At 43.0% G+C, this 13,617-nt stretch overlaps 1 protein-coding gene and 1 non-coding gene across 3 annotated transcripts; one reads left to right on the top strand and one right to left on the bottom strand.

The window, feature by feature from the left end:
- Positions 1–718: 718 nt before the first annotated feature.
- Positions 719–13,568, bottom strand: LOC311341246 (ribosomal protein S6 kinase beta-2-like). 2 transcript variants are annotated; one of them, XM_084466141.1, is made up of 16 exons: positions 13,472–13,568; positions 10,203–10,257; positions 9,939–9,976; positions 9,557–9,671; positions 8,841–8,909; positions 8,507–8,654; positions 8,152–8,209; positions 7,191–7,291; positions 6,920–7,010; positions 6,725–6,815; positions 5,724–5,831; positions 5,460–5,522; positions 5,282–5,359; positions 5,063–5,170; positions 3,319–3,428; positions 719–3,236 (listed from the first exon to the last, which is right to left on the bottom strand). In XM_084466141.1, the coding sequence occupies exons 2-16, from the start codon at positions 10,254–10,256 to the stop codon at positions 3,065–3,067; spliced, it is 1,404 nt and encodes a 467-aa protein (XP_084322267.1). In that variant the 5' UTR covers position 10,257; positions 13,472–13,568; the 3' UTR covers positions 719–3,064. The 2 variants fall into 2 exon arrangements, with proteins under 2 accessions (XP_084322267.1, XP_084322266.1); XM_084466140.1 differs by lacking the exon at positions 13,472–13,568 and adding an exon at positions 11,697–12,168.
- AC3HAE_011284 (transfer RNA lysine (anticodon CUU)) lies at positions 13,149–13,221 on the top strand. The gene has a single exon. It is a non-coding gene; the product is annotated as a tRNA-Lys (tRNA).
- Positions 13,569–13,617: the final 49 nt, after the last annotated feature.

Genomic DNA, 13,617 nt, shown 5'->3' with positions numbered 1-13,617 from the left:
ACGTCATTGTTGAGCTTTAGCATTGCCAACCCTTTTATGAAATATATGAAACATGACTCCTCATCAAAATGAAGAAGACAACAATGGAGGATACCATTACAGATTTAAATCTTCGTAAGTCTTTGTATCCAAAACTTTTGCTTGAATATTATCAAGGCTATATTTCCTCTGTACTGTACTTTCACATGTAAGAACAATAAAGTACAATCTGATATATACCTTTACAATGCATTCTATCTTGGTACAGATAAATAGATGAATACTAAAGTACTAATACGGTCAAAAGTATTACAGTTCTACTCCAATACTACTACACTACTCTTCAGTACCACTGAACTACAACTTCTGTACCAATAGGGTACTACTACTACTACTACTACTACAGTATTAATACAGTACCACTTCACTAATCAACACCATTACAGTACTTCTGCAGCCTTACGACAGTACTTCTACAGAATGACTACAGTATTACTTCTCTTTTAATTTAATTTAAAGGATATGTGAGAGGAGGGTCAAATGTTCTAATAAAATCAAATCATACCCCTTTCATCCTCTTGATCGTGGGTTTCAAACCTGCAGACTGTCAAATGTTTCATCCTCACATGCCCCATGGCTGCCCAGCAGGGCCATCGTCTCCAAGCCTTACCTCTACTCACGGAGGGTCAAAGATCATGTTTTGATGAGGGCTGAGGCCAACACAAACAACACAACGCTGCAGAGTTCACCCACATTTATTCTTCAACCCGCCAGCAAAATCAAACATAAAGCAACCTTAACTTTGGATAACAAATTCAATAAAAAAAAAAATAACTTTAAATGTTTGTCTCAGCAACTCTTACCAGAATAGAGGTAAAATTATTAAAACAGGTGATTGGTGAAAAAAAAACATTTTAAATATCTTTGAGACATCGTAGTGGACGTCCACGAGGGGCAGCAGAGAGCACCATGCGAAGGTTGTGGACCGGCAGTTACCGAACATTGTCATTTAATCCTGACGGCTTGTCTTTCTCGCAGATATGCCCATAAGGACCCTGGCAGTTGTTAGTGATTTCTAGTGTTAAGCAAATTAGTTAAACCACTAGTTGACTCAACGCTATTTAACTGCCAACTATGCAACTAACCACTAGGTAATTAATCACAATTAAAAAAAAACAAAAAAAAAAACGTGATAATTAAACACTTGTTATCTAAGCGCTAGCTATGTAAAACGTAAACACTAATAAACTTAATAACTGAAGTACATTTCTATTTATTATGGAGGATAATGATTATTAAGAAAAAAAAAAAAATTGGGGTTTGGGCTGCCTCGGAGTTCTCTAGCTAACAGCGAAGGGCTCGGAGATTTGAATGGACACGGAAGCTCTCTTCTGTTAGTCATTGAAAATTATATAGTGCCTCAAATACATTATAACATTTGTATTCTATTAAAATCAACCTCAAAGTAGACATATGCGTTCATCTCAAGGTACCGTGGTTTACCCATAACCCATTGCGAAGCACACGAAGCAACGACTATCAAAAGTTGTCAGCAGGTAGCCCCCAGCGGTATATAAAAGCGGTGATGACAGCTGGTGCAGGGAACATAATCTTCATCAGTTTGAGCCTGGGATGCTGGGGTTAGCGCGACGCTTATCAGTGGGTCTTACATCAAGGCATATACTATTAACCAGGAATTCAGCCTCTCTTCGATATGATTCTGCATGTCATTCGTTTTATTGTATGTATGTAAATACGTACATACATATGACTGATTGACCCATGCAACAGTTAAACCGCTTCCCGTGGACGGGGCTCCAACCATGCAGTGCATTTGGCTTGTACAGCAGAATGCATCATGGGACGATGGTAGCGATGCTCCGCCATTTTTTGATGCCTCAAGAACTATATAGTACTGTAGAGTCCTAAAGAAATGTAAATACACATCTCTCATGAGAAACGAGGTGCTAGTTTCAAACACGTCTTCCAATTATGACAAATCATTTCCAGATTAAAGACAAAAATGACCAAAACGCCATTATTATCAAATACATATTTATGCTTCTTTCAATGCATGAGCCCTTTCGAAAATTGTAGCTATCTAGAGGCCTGAGAATGAGGGCTTTCACATTTTTGGCACAATTTTCCTTAATGATGGCTAAATGTTCTAAAATATCTTGTTCTAGAGTAAACTAAAAAAACGGATTTTCATCAGGTGAATTACTCCTTTAACATTAATCAATCAAACCTGCACCATCTACCTTGTCCAGCCTCTTGGAACTGTGAGAGGTCCATAAAAAAATATTTATATCACAGATGGGCACGTTTTTTCTTTACATACGTTCTATTTCGGATACATTCCCGTCCACGATCACCACCAGACTAAACTTACCCTACAAGAGTTGCCTGGTCGGAGAGGTGTCGCCAGACAGCGTGTGAGGTATCGCATCGTGATGTTGGCCTTCAGGTAAACCACCGACCAGTACAACAGCCAGAGAAACGGGACACCTCAACACCTGCTACTGCAGGCATGACCTCTAATTGGCTCCCACCTGGTCACCCGCTGATGCAGTATCGGTGCGACACACTTGTCCCCTCAGTAAACTGAATGCAGGGTGATTACGGGCGAGGCTAAGGATCCCGTAGTCCTTTAACACAGCCAGCCAAAAATACTTTACTGTTGTACTCAAAATACTTTTTATACAAGATTACAAGCTGCTCACAGAACAGGTTCACGCCAGATATTTTGTGTGTGTGTGTGTGTGTGTGTGTGTGTGTGTGTGTGTGTGTGTGTGTGTGTGTGTGTGTGAGAGAGAACTGGCCCGGTCATCTGAAAGAGACCACGCCCACTCAAACAAACCACACCCACATATTAGACCACACCTCCTTTGCAAAAGGAAGCCACGCCCGACATAGACGCCAACAAGCTTAGAGATGTGAAACATTGCGTTAATTATAATGTTGCCATGACAACAAAAATCGGAGGGGTTTACAGTCAAACCCTGTTCCCGCCCCATAGGGCCAACCCTCACACAGGGGACTGTCAATCAAGGGAAGATGGTGCTGTGATTGGTCCACCAGTCGTTCATCTGCGATGAGCCTTCTGCTTCTTGTTCCTGGCAGGCGTCCTGATTGGCTGAGAGGCGGAGCCGTTGTCCAGCGATGCTGGGGCTGGGGCTGGTGGGGGGGATGTCGGGGGGAGGAGCTCTCCCTCCATGCTTGACTTGAAGGGTCCGGCCATAGAGAATTTAGGAGGGCTGAAGAGACACGGAAGCACCTCTTACTGACCGTCATCACCCGCCGTGCGTGTGTACGTGCGTGCGTGCGTACGTGCGTTACCTGATGGGCGTGCGAGGGCTACTGTTTTGTCGTCTGGTCCGTGCTCTCGGTTCAAAGGAGAACCCCTCCTTCAGACTCTCCAGGACGGACGGAGCCACATAGGTGAAGCCCTGCACACACACACATTATACATCAAGACAATACACATTCACTATACACTATACCACACACACACATTATATATATATATTAGTGGTGGGCCGTTATCGGCGTTAACGTGCTGCGTTAACGCGAGACTCTTATCGGGCAATAAAAAAAAAAACACTGTTAATCTATTCTCAAAGTTGAACTAACCAGAAGCTGAGTGTTTAATAAAATATACTGTCCATAATCGCGCCATATGCTGGAGACAATGTAGCAATGATAATAGAAACAACTTGGGTGAGCGATGACACGTTTTGGGTTGATCGAATCAAAATAATTGGTGTTGTTGTTGTAATAATCCAAATCTTCCTCCGTTCTCAAAGACTTACTTTTAGTCATTATTTGGTAGCACACACATATTATGAATGCCTTCGGCAGAATTCAAATGAGCCATTTTAATCTAGATAAAAAAAATTAATCTATGCCCACCACTAATATATATGCATTTCAACAATGGTAGACCAGCAGGAAACTGCTGGGTTCACAATAGGGCTGTACGGTATGGACTAAAATGTATATCACGGTATAATTTGAGGCATAGACGGTAACGGTATTAAACCACTGAAATTTGGCTGAAATGTGTGCGGGCACGTAACGTGTACCTGGGTGGGATCTCTTTATAGCCCTTTCTATCGACATTTTGAAAGGGAACCATGTCCATAGACAGGTAAACAGTGACGGCGTTTGTTATCTCGTTCCACCACTGGCTTTTTTTGTTGTAAGGACTGGCTTTGGAAAATGCCTGTGGAAGCGATGTCTGGGATGCAGAGACAGCTTCACGCTACCAGCATCTGTCATGTACTGTGTGGAATGAGAGCTCGTGAAGGGACTAATAGCAGACTGAGAAGGCAGTAACGCTGTCAAATCTGTCTCTGGGAAAAGTAACGTTGAAAAATAAACTACATTTCTACAAATTTTCAGTAGTTAGGCAACTTTACTTTTTACATGAAAAATAAGTTACGTTACTGTATTTACGCGTTACTTACTTTGTAACGCACACAACACTGTCTACTGGTCACACGGTAACATCAAAATCCATACCGTCACACACATTCACACCGGTGTACTTTCTATACCGTTTATACCGTACACCCCTAGTTCACAATATTTGTTGTGGACATGGTTCACCTAGCCGCCATCTTGGTTCTAAACATAGTGCCGGGGGTCTAGAGCAGTGGTTCTCAAATGGGGGTACGTGAAGGCACTCCAGGGGATAAGTGAGATTTTAAAATATACCGATTTTTTTTTAAAGTAGCATCCATGCAAAACTCCTATATAGGAAAATAGAAGTATAAGTTCATAAAATAAATTTTATATTCAGTAGGCTATTCAATTTCATTATCCTTAAAACCCAGAGTCTCCCCCATACCAGGATGGTTAGACCCAACCTGTTCTATGCCACCTGGCATCACCTGTCAATCACTTGGATCAACGATGGAGTCGGGGTTGAAGTGTAGCAGCAATTCTTTTGAAAACACAGAGGGGGGCCAAAACAAAAATGCTTTGCGCTGGTTAGGGGGTACTTGGCTGAAAAAATATTTCACAGGGGGTACCACTGGTCTAGAACCAATATGGCTGCCAAATGCGCTGCTGGACTCACAGCAAAGGCCTGCTGGGCGCCGTCGCTGAGAGAGGTGTCGTCCGGGCTGTCCACGGGCGTCTGGCGGGTGAAGATGCTGTCAAACTGACTGACGTCCTCATCCGACTTCTGCACACGCACGCACACACACACACACACACACACACACACACTGAGTGAAGAGCATTCTAGACACAACTCAAAACCCCATCATAGATATTGAACTATGGCATGCAGTACCAGCTGGGGCCTGTAGGGCGGCTCTACTCTCTTGTTGAGCAAGTCGTCCCAACTGATGTGTCGGAAGAATGGATGTTTCTGCAGAAGAGAGGAGGGTGATCACCAATGGCATTGGCATTACCATTACGTGTGTGTGTGTGTGTGTGTGTGTGTGTGTGTGTGTGTGTGTGTGTGTGACCTGTATATCAAGACAGTCCATGTTGCTGGAGCCGAGTCTCTGGGCAGAACTCTTCTTCAACAGCTGGAGAGATACAGAGGCGTACGTGTAACCATGAGCTTTGGGTGTCTGCCCGTCTTACGAGGACCTTGGCCCCCACAGTGAAGTGCGTGCGTGTTATCTTCTTTATGGCGTCCTTGTTCACCACAGTGAATTAAGTGTGTGCATGTTGCATTCTTTATGAGGTCCTTTCCCACCCCAGTGCGGTCAGTGCGTGCTTTTTACCTTCTTGATGAGGTCCTTGGCGTCCACAGTGAGGTATGGCGGCAAGTTGAGTTTACACTTGAGTATCTTATCGATGGTCTTCTTCCGGTTCTCTGCTGTGAAGGGAGGCTGGGGCAGAGGAGTGGGGGGGTACGTTATTACCTGGAAGACTTGGGCTTGTCCGAACCTGCTTCTACAGTGTGTACTGTCTTCTGGAGTACCGTAACTAAGAATAATAGTAATTATAGTATAACTAGGACACCATGCACCTATAGTAGGACTAGGACACCCTACACCTAACTAGACCACCCTACACCTTTAGTAGAACTAGACCACCCTACACCTATAGTAGGACTAGGACACCCTACACTTATAGTAGAACTAGACCACCCTACACCTATAGTAGGACTAGACCACCCTACACCTATAGTAGGACTAGACCACCCTACACCTATAGTAGGACTAGACCACCCTACACCTATAGTAGAACTAGGACACCCTACACTTATAGTAGAACTAGACCACCCTACACCTATAGCAGGACTAGACCACCCTACACTTATAGTAGAACTAGACCACCCTACACCTATAGTAGAACTAGACCACCCTACACCTATAGTAGAACTAGACCACCCTACACCTATAGTAGGACTAGGACACCCTACACCTATAGTAGAACTAGACCACCCTACACCTATAGTAGAACTAGACCACCCTACACCTATAGTAGGACTAGACCACCCTACACCTATAGTAGAACTAGGACACCCTACACCTATAGTAGAACTAGACCACCCTACATCTATAGTAGGACTAGACCACCCTACACCTATAGTAGAACTAGACCACCCTACACCTATAGTAGGACTAGGAAAACCTACACTACGAGGGAGCGTGCAGAACAGAGTGGGCCAGGTAGGGGTATATTGGAAAGGGCTTTACGACCCAAATCTTTGCATCAAGATGCAAGGGCGTTCTAAATCTCTCCCCTCTCCCCTCCCTCCTCCCTCCCTCCCTCTCACCGAGCCGGTCATCATGTCGTACATCAGAGCTCCAAGACTCCACCAGTCCACTGCCCGGTTGTGACCCAAACGGGTCAGTATCTCTGGAGCCCTGAGAGACAGAGACAAACCATCACACATGGAGACAAAGAGAGTGAGAGAGAGCATATGATGCTATACGTCATGTGATATAATCACCAGTTTAGCACCACTCACATGTACTCTATGGTGCCACAGAAGGTGTGTGTTACGGCCCCATCGTGAATGGACTCCTTACAAAGACCAAAGTCTGTCAGCTTGATGTGACCTATGGAACAACAAGACAACAAGCCAACCTTTCATATGCCCTCCACACAAATCCATGAGCTACTCCCCAGTATGCTAGCTAGCAAGTGTAGCTGAACAGAGAAGATAAACGCTACCTAGCATGTGTAACCATATTTAGGATACAGTTACCTGGTGATTCAGCATGTCATAGAGACGTTACCTTGGTGATTCAGCATGATGTTCTCTGGCTTGAGGTCTCGATAGATGATTCCATTAGAATGGAGATGACCCAGAGCCAAAGTGATCTCCCCCAGGTAGAAACTACACACACACACACACAATTTATTCATAAAATACATAAAACAAACAAAACTAGAAAAATAAAGATGTATAGTTTTGTTTAATGTATTCTATGACAGGCCAAAAGTTGAAGAAAATTTTTTACTTTCCACCTGGTTTCCGATCATTTTGGTCAAGTCAATGCAAAGACACACTTAGAGGCAAATTTTCCAGAAGTCCAGATTGAACCGCAACATTGAGGAGAAAGAGATTGTTGCAGTTTGCGGACTCCCGGGGCCCTATATAATATAATATATTATATCACGGCCAAAAGCTGTGTGTGCCTCCGGATGATATTATGACGATAATCGACGATGGCGCTGGGTTCTCTGATGTGATTTGAAGTTTGCGCGAGTGTTTGCGGGAAACCTTGAGAAACACGATTTGTTAGAAACTAACGATTTGTCCAGTATTGGCCGATATTGCTGCAGCATGAATCAGCTAAATGGGCTGCAATGTTATCCTTTGGGGCAATAGCGCCCCAATAGCGTTTTATTTCTCTGTAGGGATCCTTTCCATTATGTTATGACTATATGACTTAAATTTGAGTAAGAGGCAAACCAGCCCTTTTAGAGGCAGACACTGACAGGCGTTATTGCCCCAAAGGATTACATTGCAGCCCGTTTAGCCGATTAAGGCTGCAGCAATATCGCTCAATTCTGGCCCAATGTCAAAAATCCTTAGGGGACCACATTAATCCATTGGACCCAAAATGATCGGGAAACCTGGAAAACTTTTCCCTTAAAATCACACCTATTTGTTCAATTTGTATTAATAGGATTATTTATATAATCCAGACATGTGCTTATTGTTCCGCCCTTATTATTTCCAGGAAGACCTACCACGCAGTGTCCTCCATGAAGATGCCCTCTTTCTCCAGCTGCATGAAAAGCTCACCCCCTATGGAGACACAATGCCACACCTTAAACACGCTGCAGACGCTAAAACATAAGCTAAAACCCACACTAGACAACGCCACTCACGTTGCACACACTAATACACTCTAATATACAAGCAACACACATCACATGCTAAAACACCAGAACAACGCCACACACATCACACACACACAGGCTAAAACACAAGCTAACATACAGTCAACAACGGCACACAGATTAAACACACTAAACAACGCCACACAGATTAAACACACACTGAACAACTCAACAACAACAACTCTTCACACAGGAAGCTCACCACTCAGACACTCCAGGATGAGGTAGAGTTTCCCGCCCGTCTGGAAGGCGTACAGCAGGTCCACGATAAACGGGTGTCTGACCGTCTCCAGGATCTCCCGCTCGGCCCGCGTGTGGGCCGTGTCTTTAGCATTACACACTATCTTAGCCTACACACACACACACACACACACACACACACACACACACACACACACACACACACACACACACACACACACACACACACACACACACACACACACACACACACACACACACACACACACAGATTAAGTGGAGTGAGTGAGTGAGTGAGTGTGGAGCTGGTTCGTGCAGAACCTGTAACACGGTACCTTTCTTAGGACCTTCATGGCGAAGATCTTCCCTGTTTGTCCCCCCTGGACTTTGCGGACCTGGAACACCTGGAGAGAATCTTAACATTAATCCTCATCTGATGATATGAGTGATAGGGAGCATAGTCTACGTCATCTGATCAATGAGTTATAGGCAGCGTAGTCTACTTCATCTGATTAATGAGTTATAGGCAGAGTAGTCTACTTCATCTGATCAATGAGTGATGGGTTCATAATCGAATTCATCTGATCTGAGTGGTCAAAGGCATTTATTGGTTATGTTTGTAGTTTCCATCTGGTCGTTTCTCTATTCATTCTACCGCTTGTACAAACATTCTCAAGCCAACAACTAATTGTTAAGACCATATTTTGTCTCTCTTTGTACGAGGGTCAGGCTTCCAGGTTAATTTATGAATATCACTCTGGGCTCGGCTCGGCAACCGTTGATCTCCAAATATTTTGCTCAAAAACCTCGAGCCAATTAGTGATGGTAGTGTTCTCTTCAATCTGGATGAACCAGTTGGAAGTAAAGCAAGAACAAAATCCAAATCGGAGAAAAGCCCTCTGAGCAGTTTTATTTTAGTTTTAAATAAAAACGATGGGTCTGAACCCACAATGGGTTGTGATCCAGGAAGCCGTGAGCTGCAGGGGTCAGTTCTCAGAGACAGACAGTTCACCGGAGTGTAGGGGAAGAGCGGGCACACACACACACACACCTTGCCATAGCCCCCCTTCCCAAGGACGGTGAGAAGCTCAAAGCACTCAGGCCCGACTCGCTCGCTGTCTCGGTTGACGGTGGCACTGGTCAGCTCCACCTCTTCCGTCTGGACACTAATATGTGCAGGCAGGATGAAAGCAGAGTTAATGGCACACTGTTAAGCCCTGCCCAAATATTCAGTATTGTTACATGGTAAACATTCACAGTCATAATACAGATGTGGTTGTGCTGCACTTTTCATTTTATAACATTTAACCTTAATAGTTTTCCATTTTGTTTCTTGTTTCTAAACACCCTATACTTACAAACAGTCCATTGTAAATATGTTAACAGTACAACATGTACAGAAGCCGAGATTGTGTGGAGTCCATTGGACTTACATGTCTGTCTCTGCAACGGTGAAGTCACACACCTCATCCTACAAACCAGTGGAATAACAAATCCCGAAATCAGCCAGCCATCAGTAAACATTTGAAAATGAATGAATTAAATTCTTTCAACATTCTGAACGTAAGCTGATCTTAAACAGAGCACAGCAAGTGTTTGACTGAAATTACAACTTTCAAGAGAGAATTTTGAAGTCCCCAGGAAGAAGCAAGAATGTTGAACCCTGTGCATCATGCATCTCCGCACTAGCAACGCACCTCTGCCTCGCTGACATCTTCCGTCTCTATGTCAATGTCGAACATGCTGGCCATGCTGAAAGACAGTCACACATTAAACTGCAGGGTTGGTACTGTTGTACATGTTGACACAGTTCTACCTCCCGTATGACTGTGTTGTACTGTGGCTAAATCCCACATGCAGACATCAGGACACCAGTAGCATCTACCATGAGACAGTAGTTTAATAGATAGTACTAATAGTAATTGAATAAGTAGAAAGATGTTAGTTTAAAATTAGAGTATAAATAAACCATGTAAGATTATCTTTTATTGTTTATTAATACATTCATATAGTTTATTATGAGAGCAGGTTGTCCTCAACCCTTGGTAGAGTCACATATTAGCTCAGGATATTTGTTCAGAAAAACGTCACTGAGCGTTACGTTTGAAAGTAACATTCGGGAAGAAAACGAATACAACTTAACTTGATGACGTATAAGAGTTATTACAACTGTATTATTGCCTCATCATACAGTCAAGTACAAATTCATTAGAAACTATTAAAAACATTAAATCTAGTCACGCGATAACTGAAATATTGTGATATTCTGTTGACACACTAGTCAACAGAGCCACAACCTTATGACAGGCTGTGGGTTATTAGAAAACAGATACCGATAGACCTGTCTGAGATTTAAACTGCAGCATGATATTAAGAAGTCCTAGACAACTAGAAAATCTGAAACCAAAGCGATGAATAATTAAACATAGCAAAGGAGTTGGTTGAGGAAGGGAATGAAAACAAACTAACGCTGCGTCCAAGACATGGGAGTTACCGTTCATTACCAACTTCCGACGTGTAAACGACGTCAACACCAAAAGCCACCTGGTTTTGAATTACAAATAGTAATTTGGTATCTTCCAGAAATTTGCCGGTAAAACCGACTAGTTGGTAAATAATATTACAAAAGCAAACAAACATGTAAAACACACGTCAGCATAAGCCCGCTTATCAAGGACAGTGTATCGTAATTGAATGAAGTCTTTACCACTCACACAAATCAACAATTAGAAAACCTAAAGCAGTGGCATTCATCTGGTGGTATGTCAAGCACTGTCGCGAACCATCGAGAGTTGTATAGAGGGGAATCTTTCCCCAACACTTTTTCCACGTCCCACATGACGTGAACGTACCTTATCAGATAGGGTTACCCGAGGCCTTTATATGATCCAACTGCTAGCATTAACAGCGGTATTGGTTGTAATTCATTGTATCCCTGTAGAGATCAGCTACAAGCCTATAGGTTTGGTTGAGCTGACAGCTCCAAGCTAACGGCTATTGCTAGCGTCCCAGTCATGTTGCTAACTGCTAATGCTACCCAAACATCAAGCATGTGAGGTTAGAAGTTGGAAAACTCGCGTCATAATTCGATTTTGTTTGGGTTCATATAGATTGTCTTTCGGCCATGTGTTGATTTTTGTTAAAGAAAAAATACTAAATTGGATTAACAATTTGAGAATAAATCATGTTACCTGAGATCACGTGAAAGAGATTGACAGCTGGAACCACAACGAAATCGCTCGGTTAGCACTGTGCCTGTGTAGACACCCGGTGATCCACCAGCACTCACCCCTACTCCTTATCGTTCAGTGAATCACCCCACCCAAACCATGAACTGTATTTGCGTCTAACTTCCAGTAGCGAAGATTGGATTGATCCTGGTCGCACATTATTATCCCAGTGAACTCGTTGGCTTTGGAAAAGCTCTGCCAGTAGTACTGTGTCTTTAAACGGCCGCCCAGTCAAACAACAAGCGATGCTACTTTATAAGCAGTATGTTAGCTACTGTTTTGTACAGTAGGTTTGTCTATGGCTAGTTATCAGTGGGCTATACGGTATATGGTATCGATATTTAAGGGAAGACCATCCAGCGATTGTATAAAGGGTTTGCCTGTTGTACAGAAAATACAACCAAAGAACAGACACCTTGCTCAGGGCTTGACCGTCCTAGCAAATCTGGAGCCCTACCAAACTTTCCTTGGCGCGCCCAGCCGCCCACCCTAACTTTTTGTCAATGATTAAAAGCCAATTTTACTCCAATCCATATTGGAGTAAAATGCTTTCATATTGTCATATTTTTGGGTTGGATTGTAGGAACATATATACCATTACTTAGCAACGGTTATTGATTTTCTTTATCCATTCGCTTACTTGATTTGTGCACGGGTTGTTGGAAGAAATAACATTGTGTACAGTTTTTCACCCTTTCGCTACGTATGCAACGCAAAATACTGACGACCCATCTTCCGAAGTAATACAAAATTCATTGGCCTCATACAGTTATATTTTGACTTCAATTCGACATGGTAGAGATAAGTAGGTCAAATTATTCCCCATGTTACATTGACAACTTGCAGACTTTAGTATACATCTCTGAAGACCAGAGCCCCGCAAATAGAATACACTAGAAATTACCCAGCTAACATACATTTTCCCAATCCAAATTTGGAGAGCCTGCCATGACACTATTTTCATTCCAACCGAGATTAAACACACAAGCACACATAGCCTACGTATACTCTTCAATGATTGAACATTTTCTGACTGTGATTATCGATTAACGCTTATTCTATTTGCTTAATTTTGGAGAGTATTCCACATGTCACATTGACATAAACTGGCAGACTCGCAAATTGAATATATATATATATATATATATATATATATATATATATATATAGGGTTAGCCTAGGGTAACTCTATATATATCGCAAGTATGACGTGTGCGTGCCAACATTGCAGTTATGCAAGAATATGATCCACATGCAGTGTCATGGAGGTACAGAAATCCCTTCTGTTTTAGAGACCAGTGAGCGATTCTATGCATGTTAAAGTCGGCTTAAAGTGTTGTAAAAACACATCTCATGGAATGTTCTATCATCCTTTGCCCAATAAAATAAGGCTCTATTAGAACTCTAAATACCGCCCGGCTAGCTCAGTCGGTAGAGCATGAGACTCTTAATCTCAGGGTCGTGGGTTCGAGCCCCACGTTGGGCGATCGTCATTTTACAGGGGGTGGCTGATGTTCATGCATCCAGCCGTGAGCTGCCGAAGGAAGTGCCAAATGTCCAGCCGGACATCGTCCGGGGAGCATATAAGTATCCAATTATTTTATGTTATGTTGGACAAAGTTTTTTTATTGTCAAAATGTTGTGTGTCAAAATCAAATATTGCTATTTGCTAGATTACTGGCAGGATGAATTGCACTGCATAAAAAAAGATATTTACTTTCATGATCTGAACTCACTTGCGTGTCAGGATAAGGCGGAACTCCCACGGAGCGGCAGGCTCAGCTGGTCCAGGACAGTCTGGCTCGTGGACAGGTAGTTGATAATGCAACCGGGGGAGTTGCACCTGAGGGTCTCCGTCACCATCAGATAGTACCTGTCCACG

This window comes from Micromesistius poutassou, assembly GCF_964030765.1.
Source record: "Micromesistius poutassou genome assembly, chromosome: 3".
NCBI classification, from domain to species: Eukaryota; Metazoa; Chordata; class Actinopteri; order Gadiformes; family Gadidae; genus Micromesistius; species Micromesistius poutassou.
Note: the sequence above shows the minus strand (reverse complement) of the source record. Positions and strands in the feature narration are given on the sequence as shown.

Coding starts and splice junctions, on each gene's coding strand:
- LOC311341246 (XM_084466141.1), bottom strand. CDS start 10,256: ATGGCCAGCATGTTCGACATTGACATAGAGACGGAAGATGTCAGCGAG. Junction 8,210..8,506: donor CATCCTGGAGTGTCTGAGTG/GTGAGCTTCCTG, acceptor GTGTCTCCATAG/GGGGTGAGCTTTTCATGCAG. Junction 5,523..5,723: donor CCAAGGACCTCATCAAGAAG/GTAAAAAGCACG, acceptor GTATCTCTCCAG/CTGTTGAAGAAGAGTTCTGC.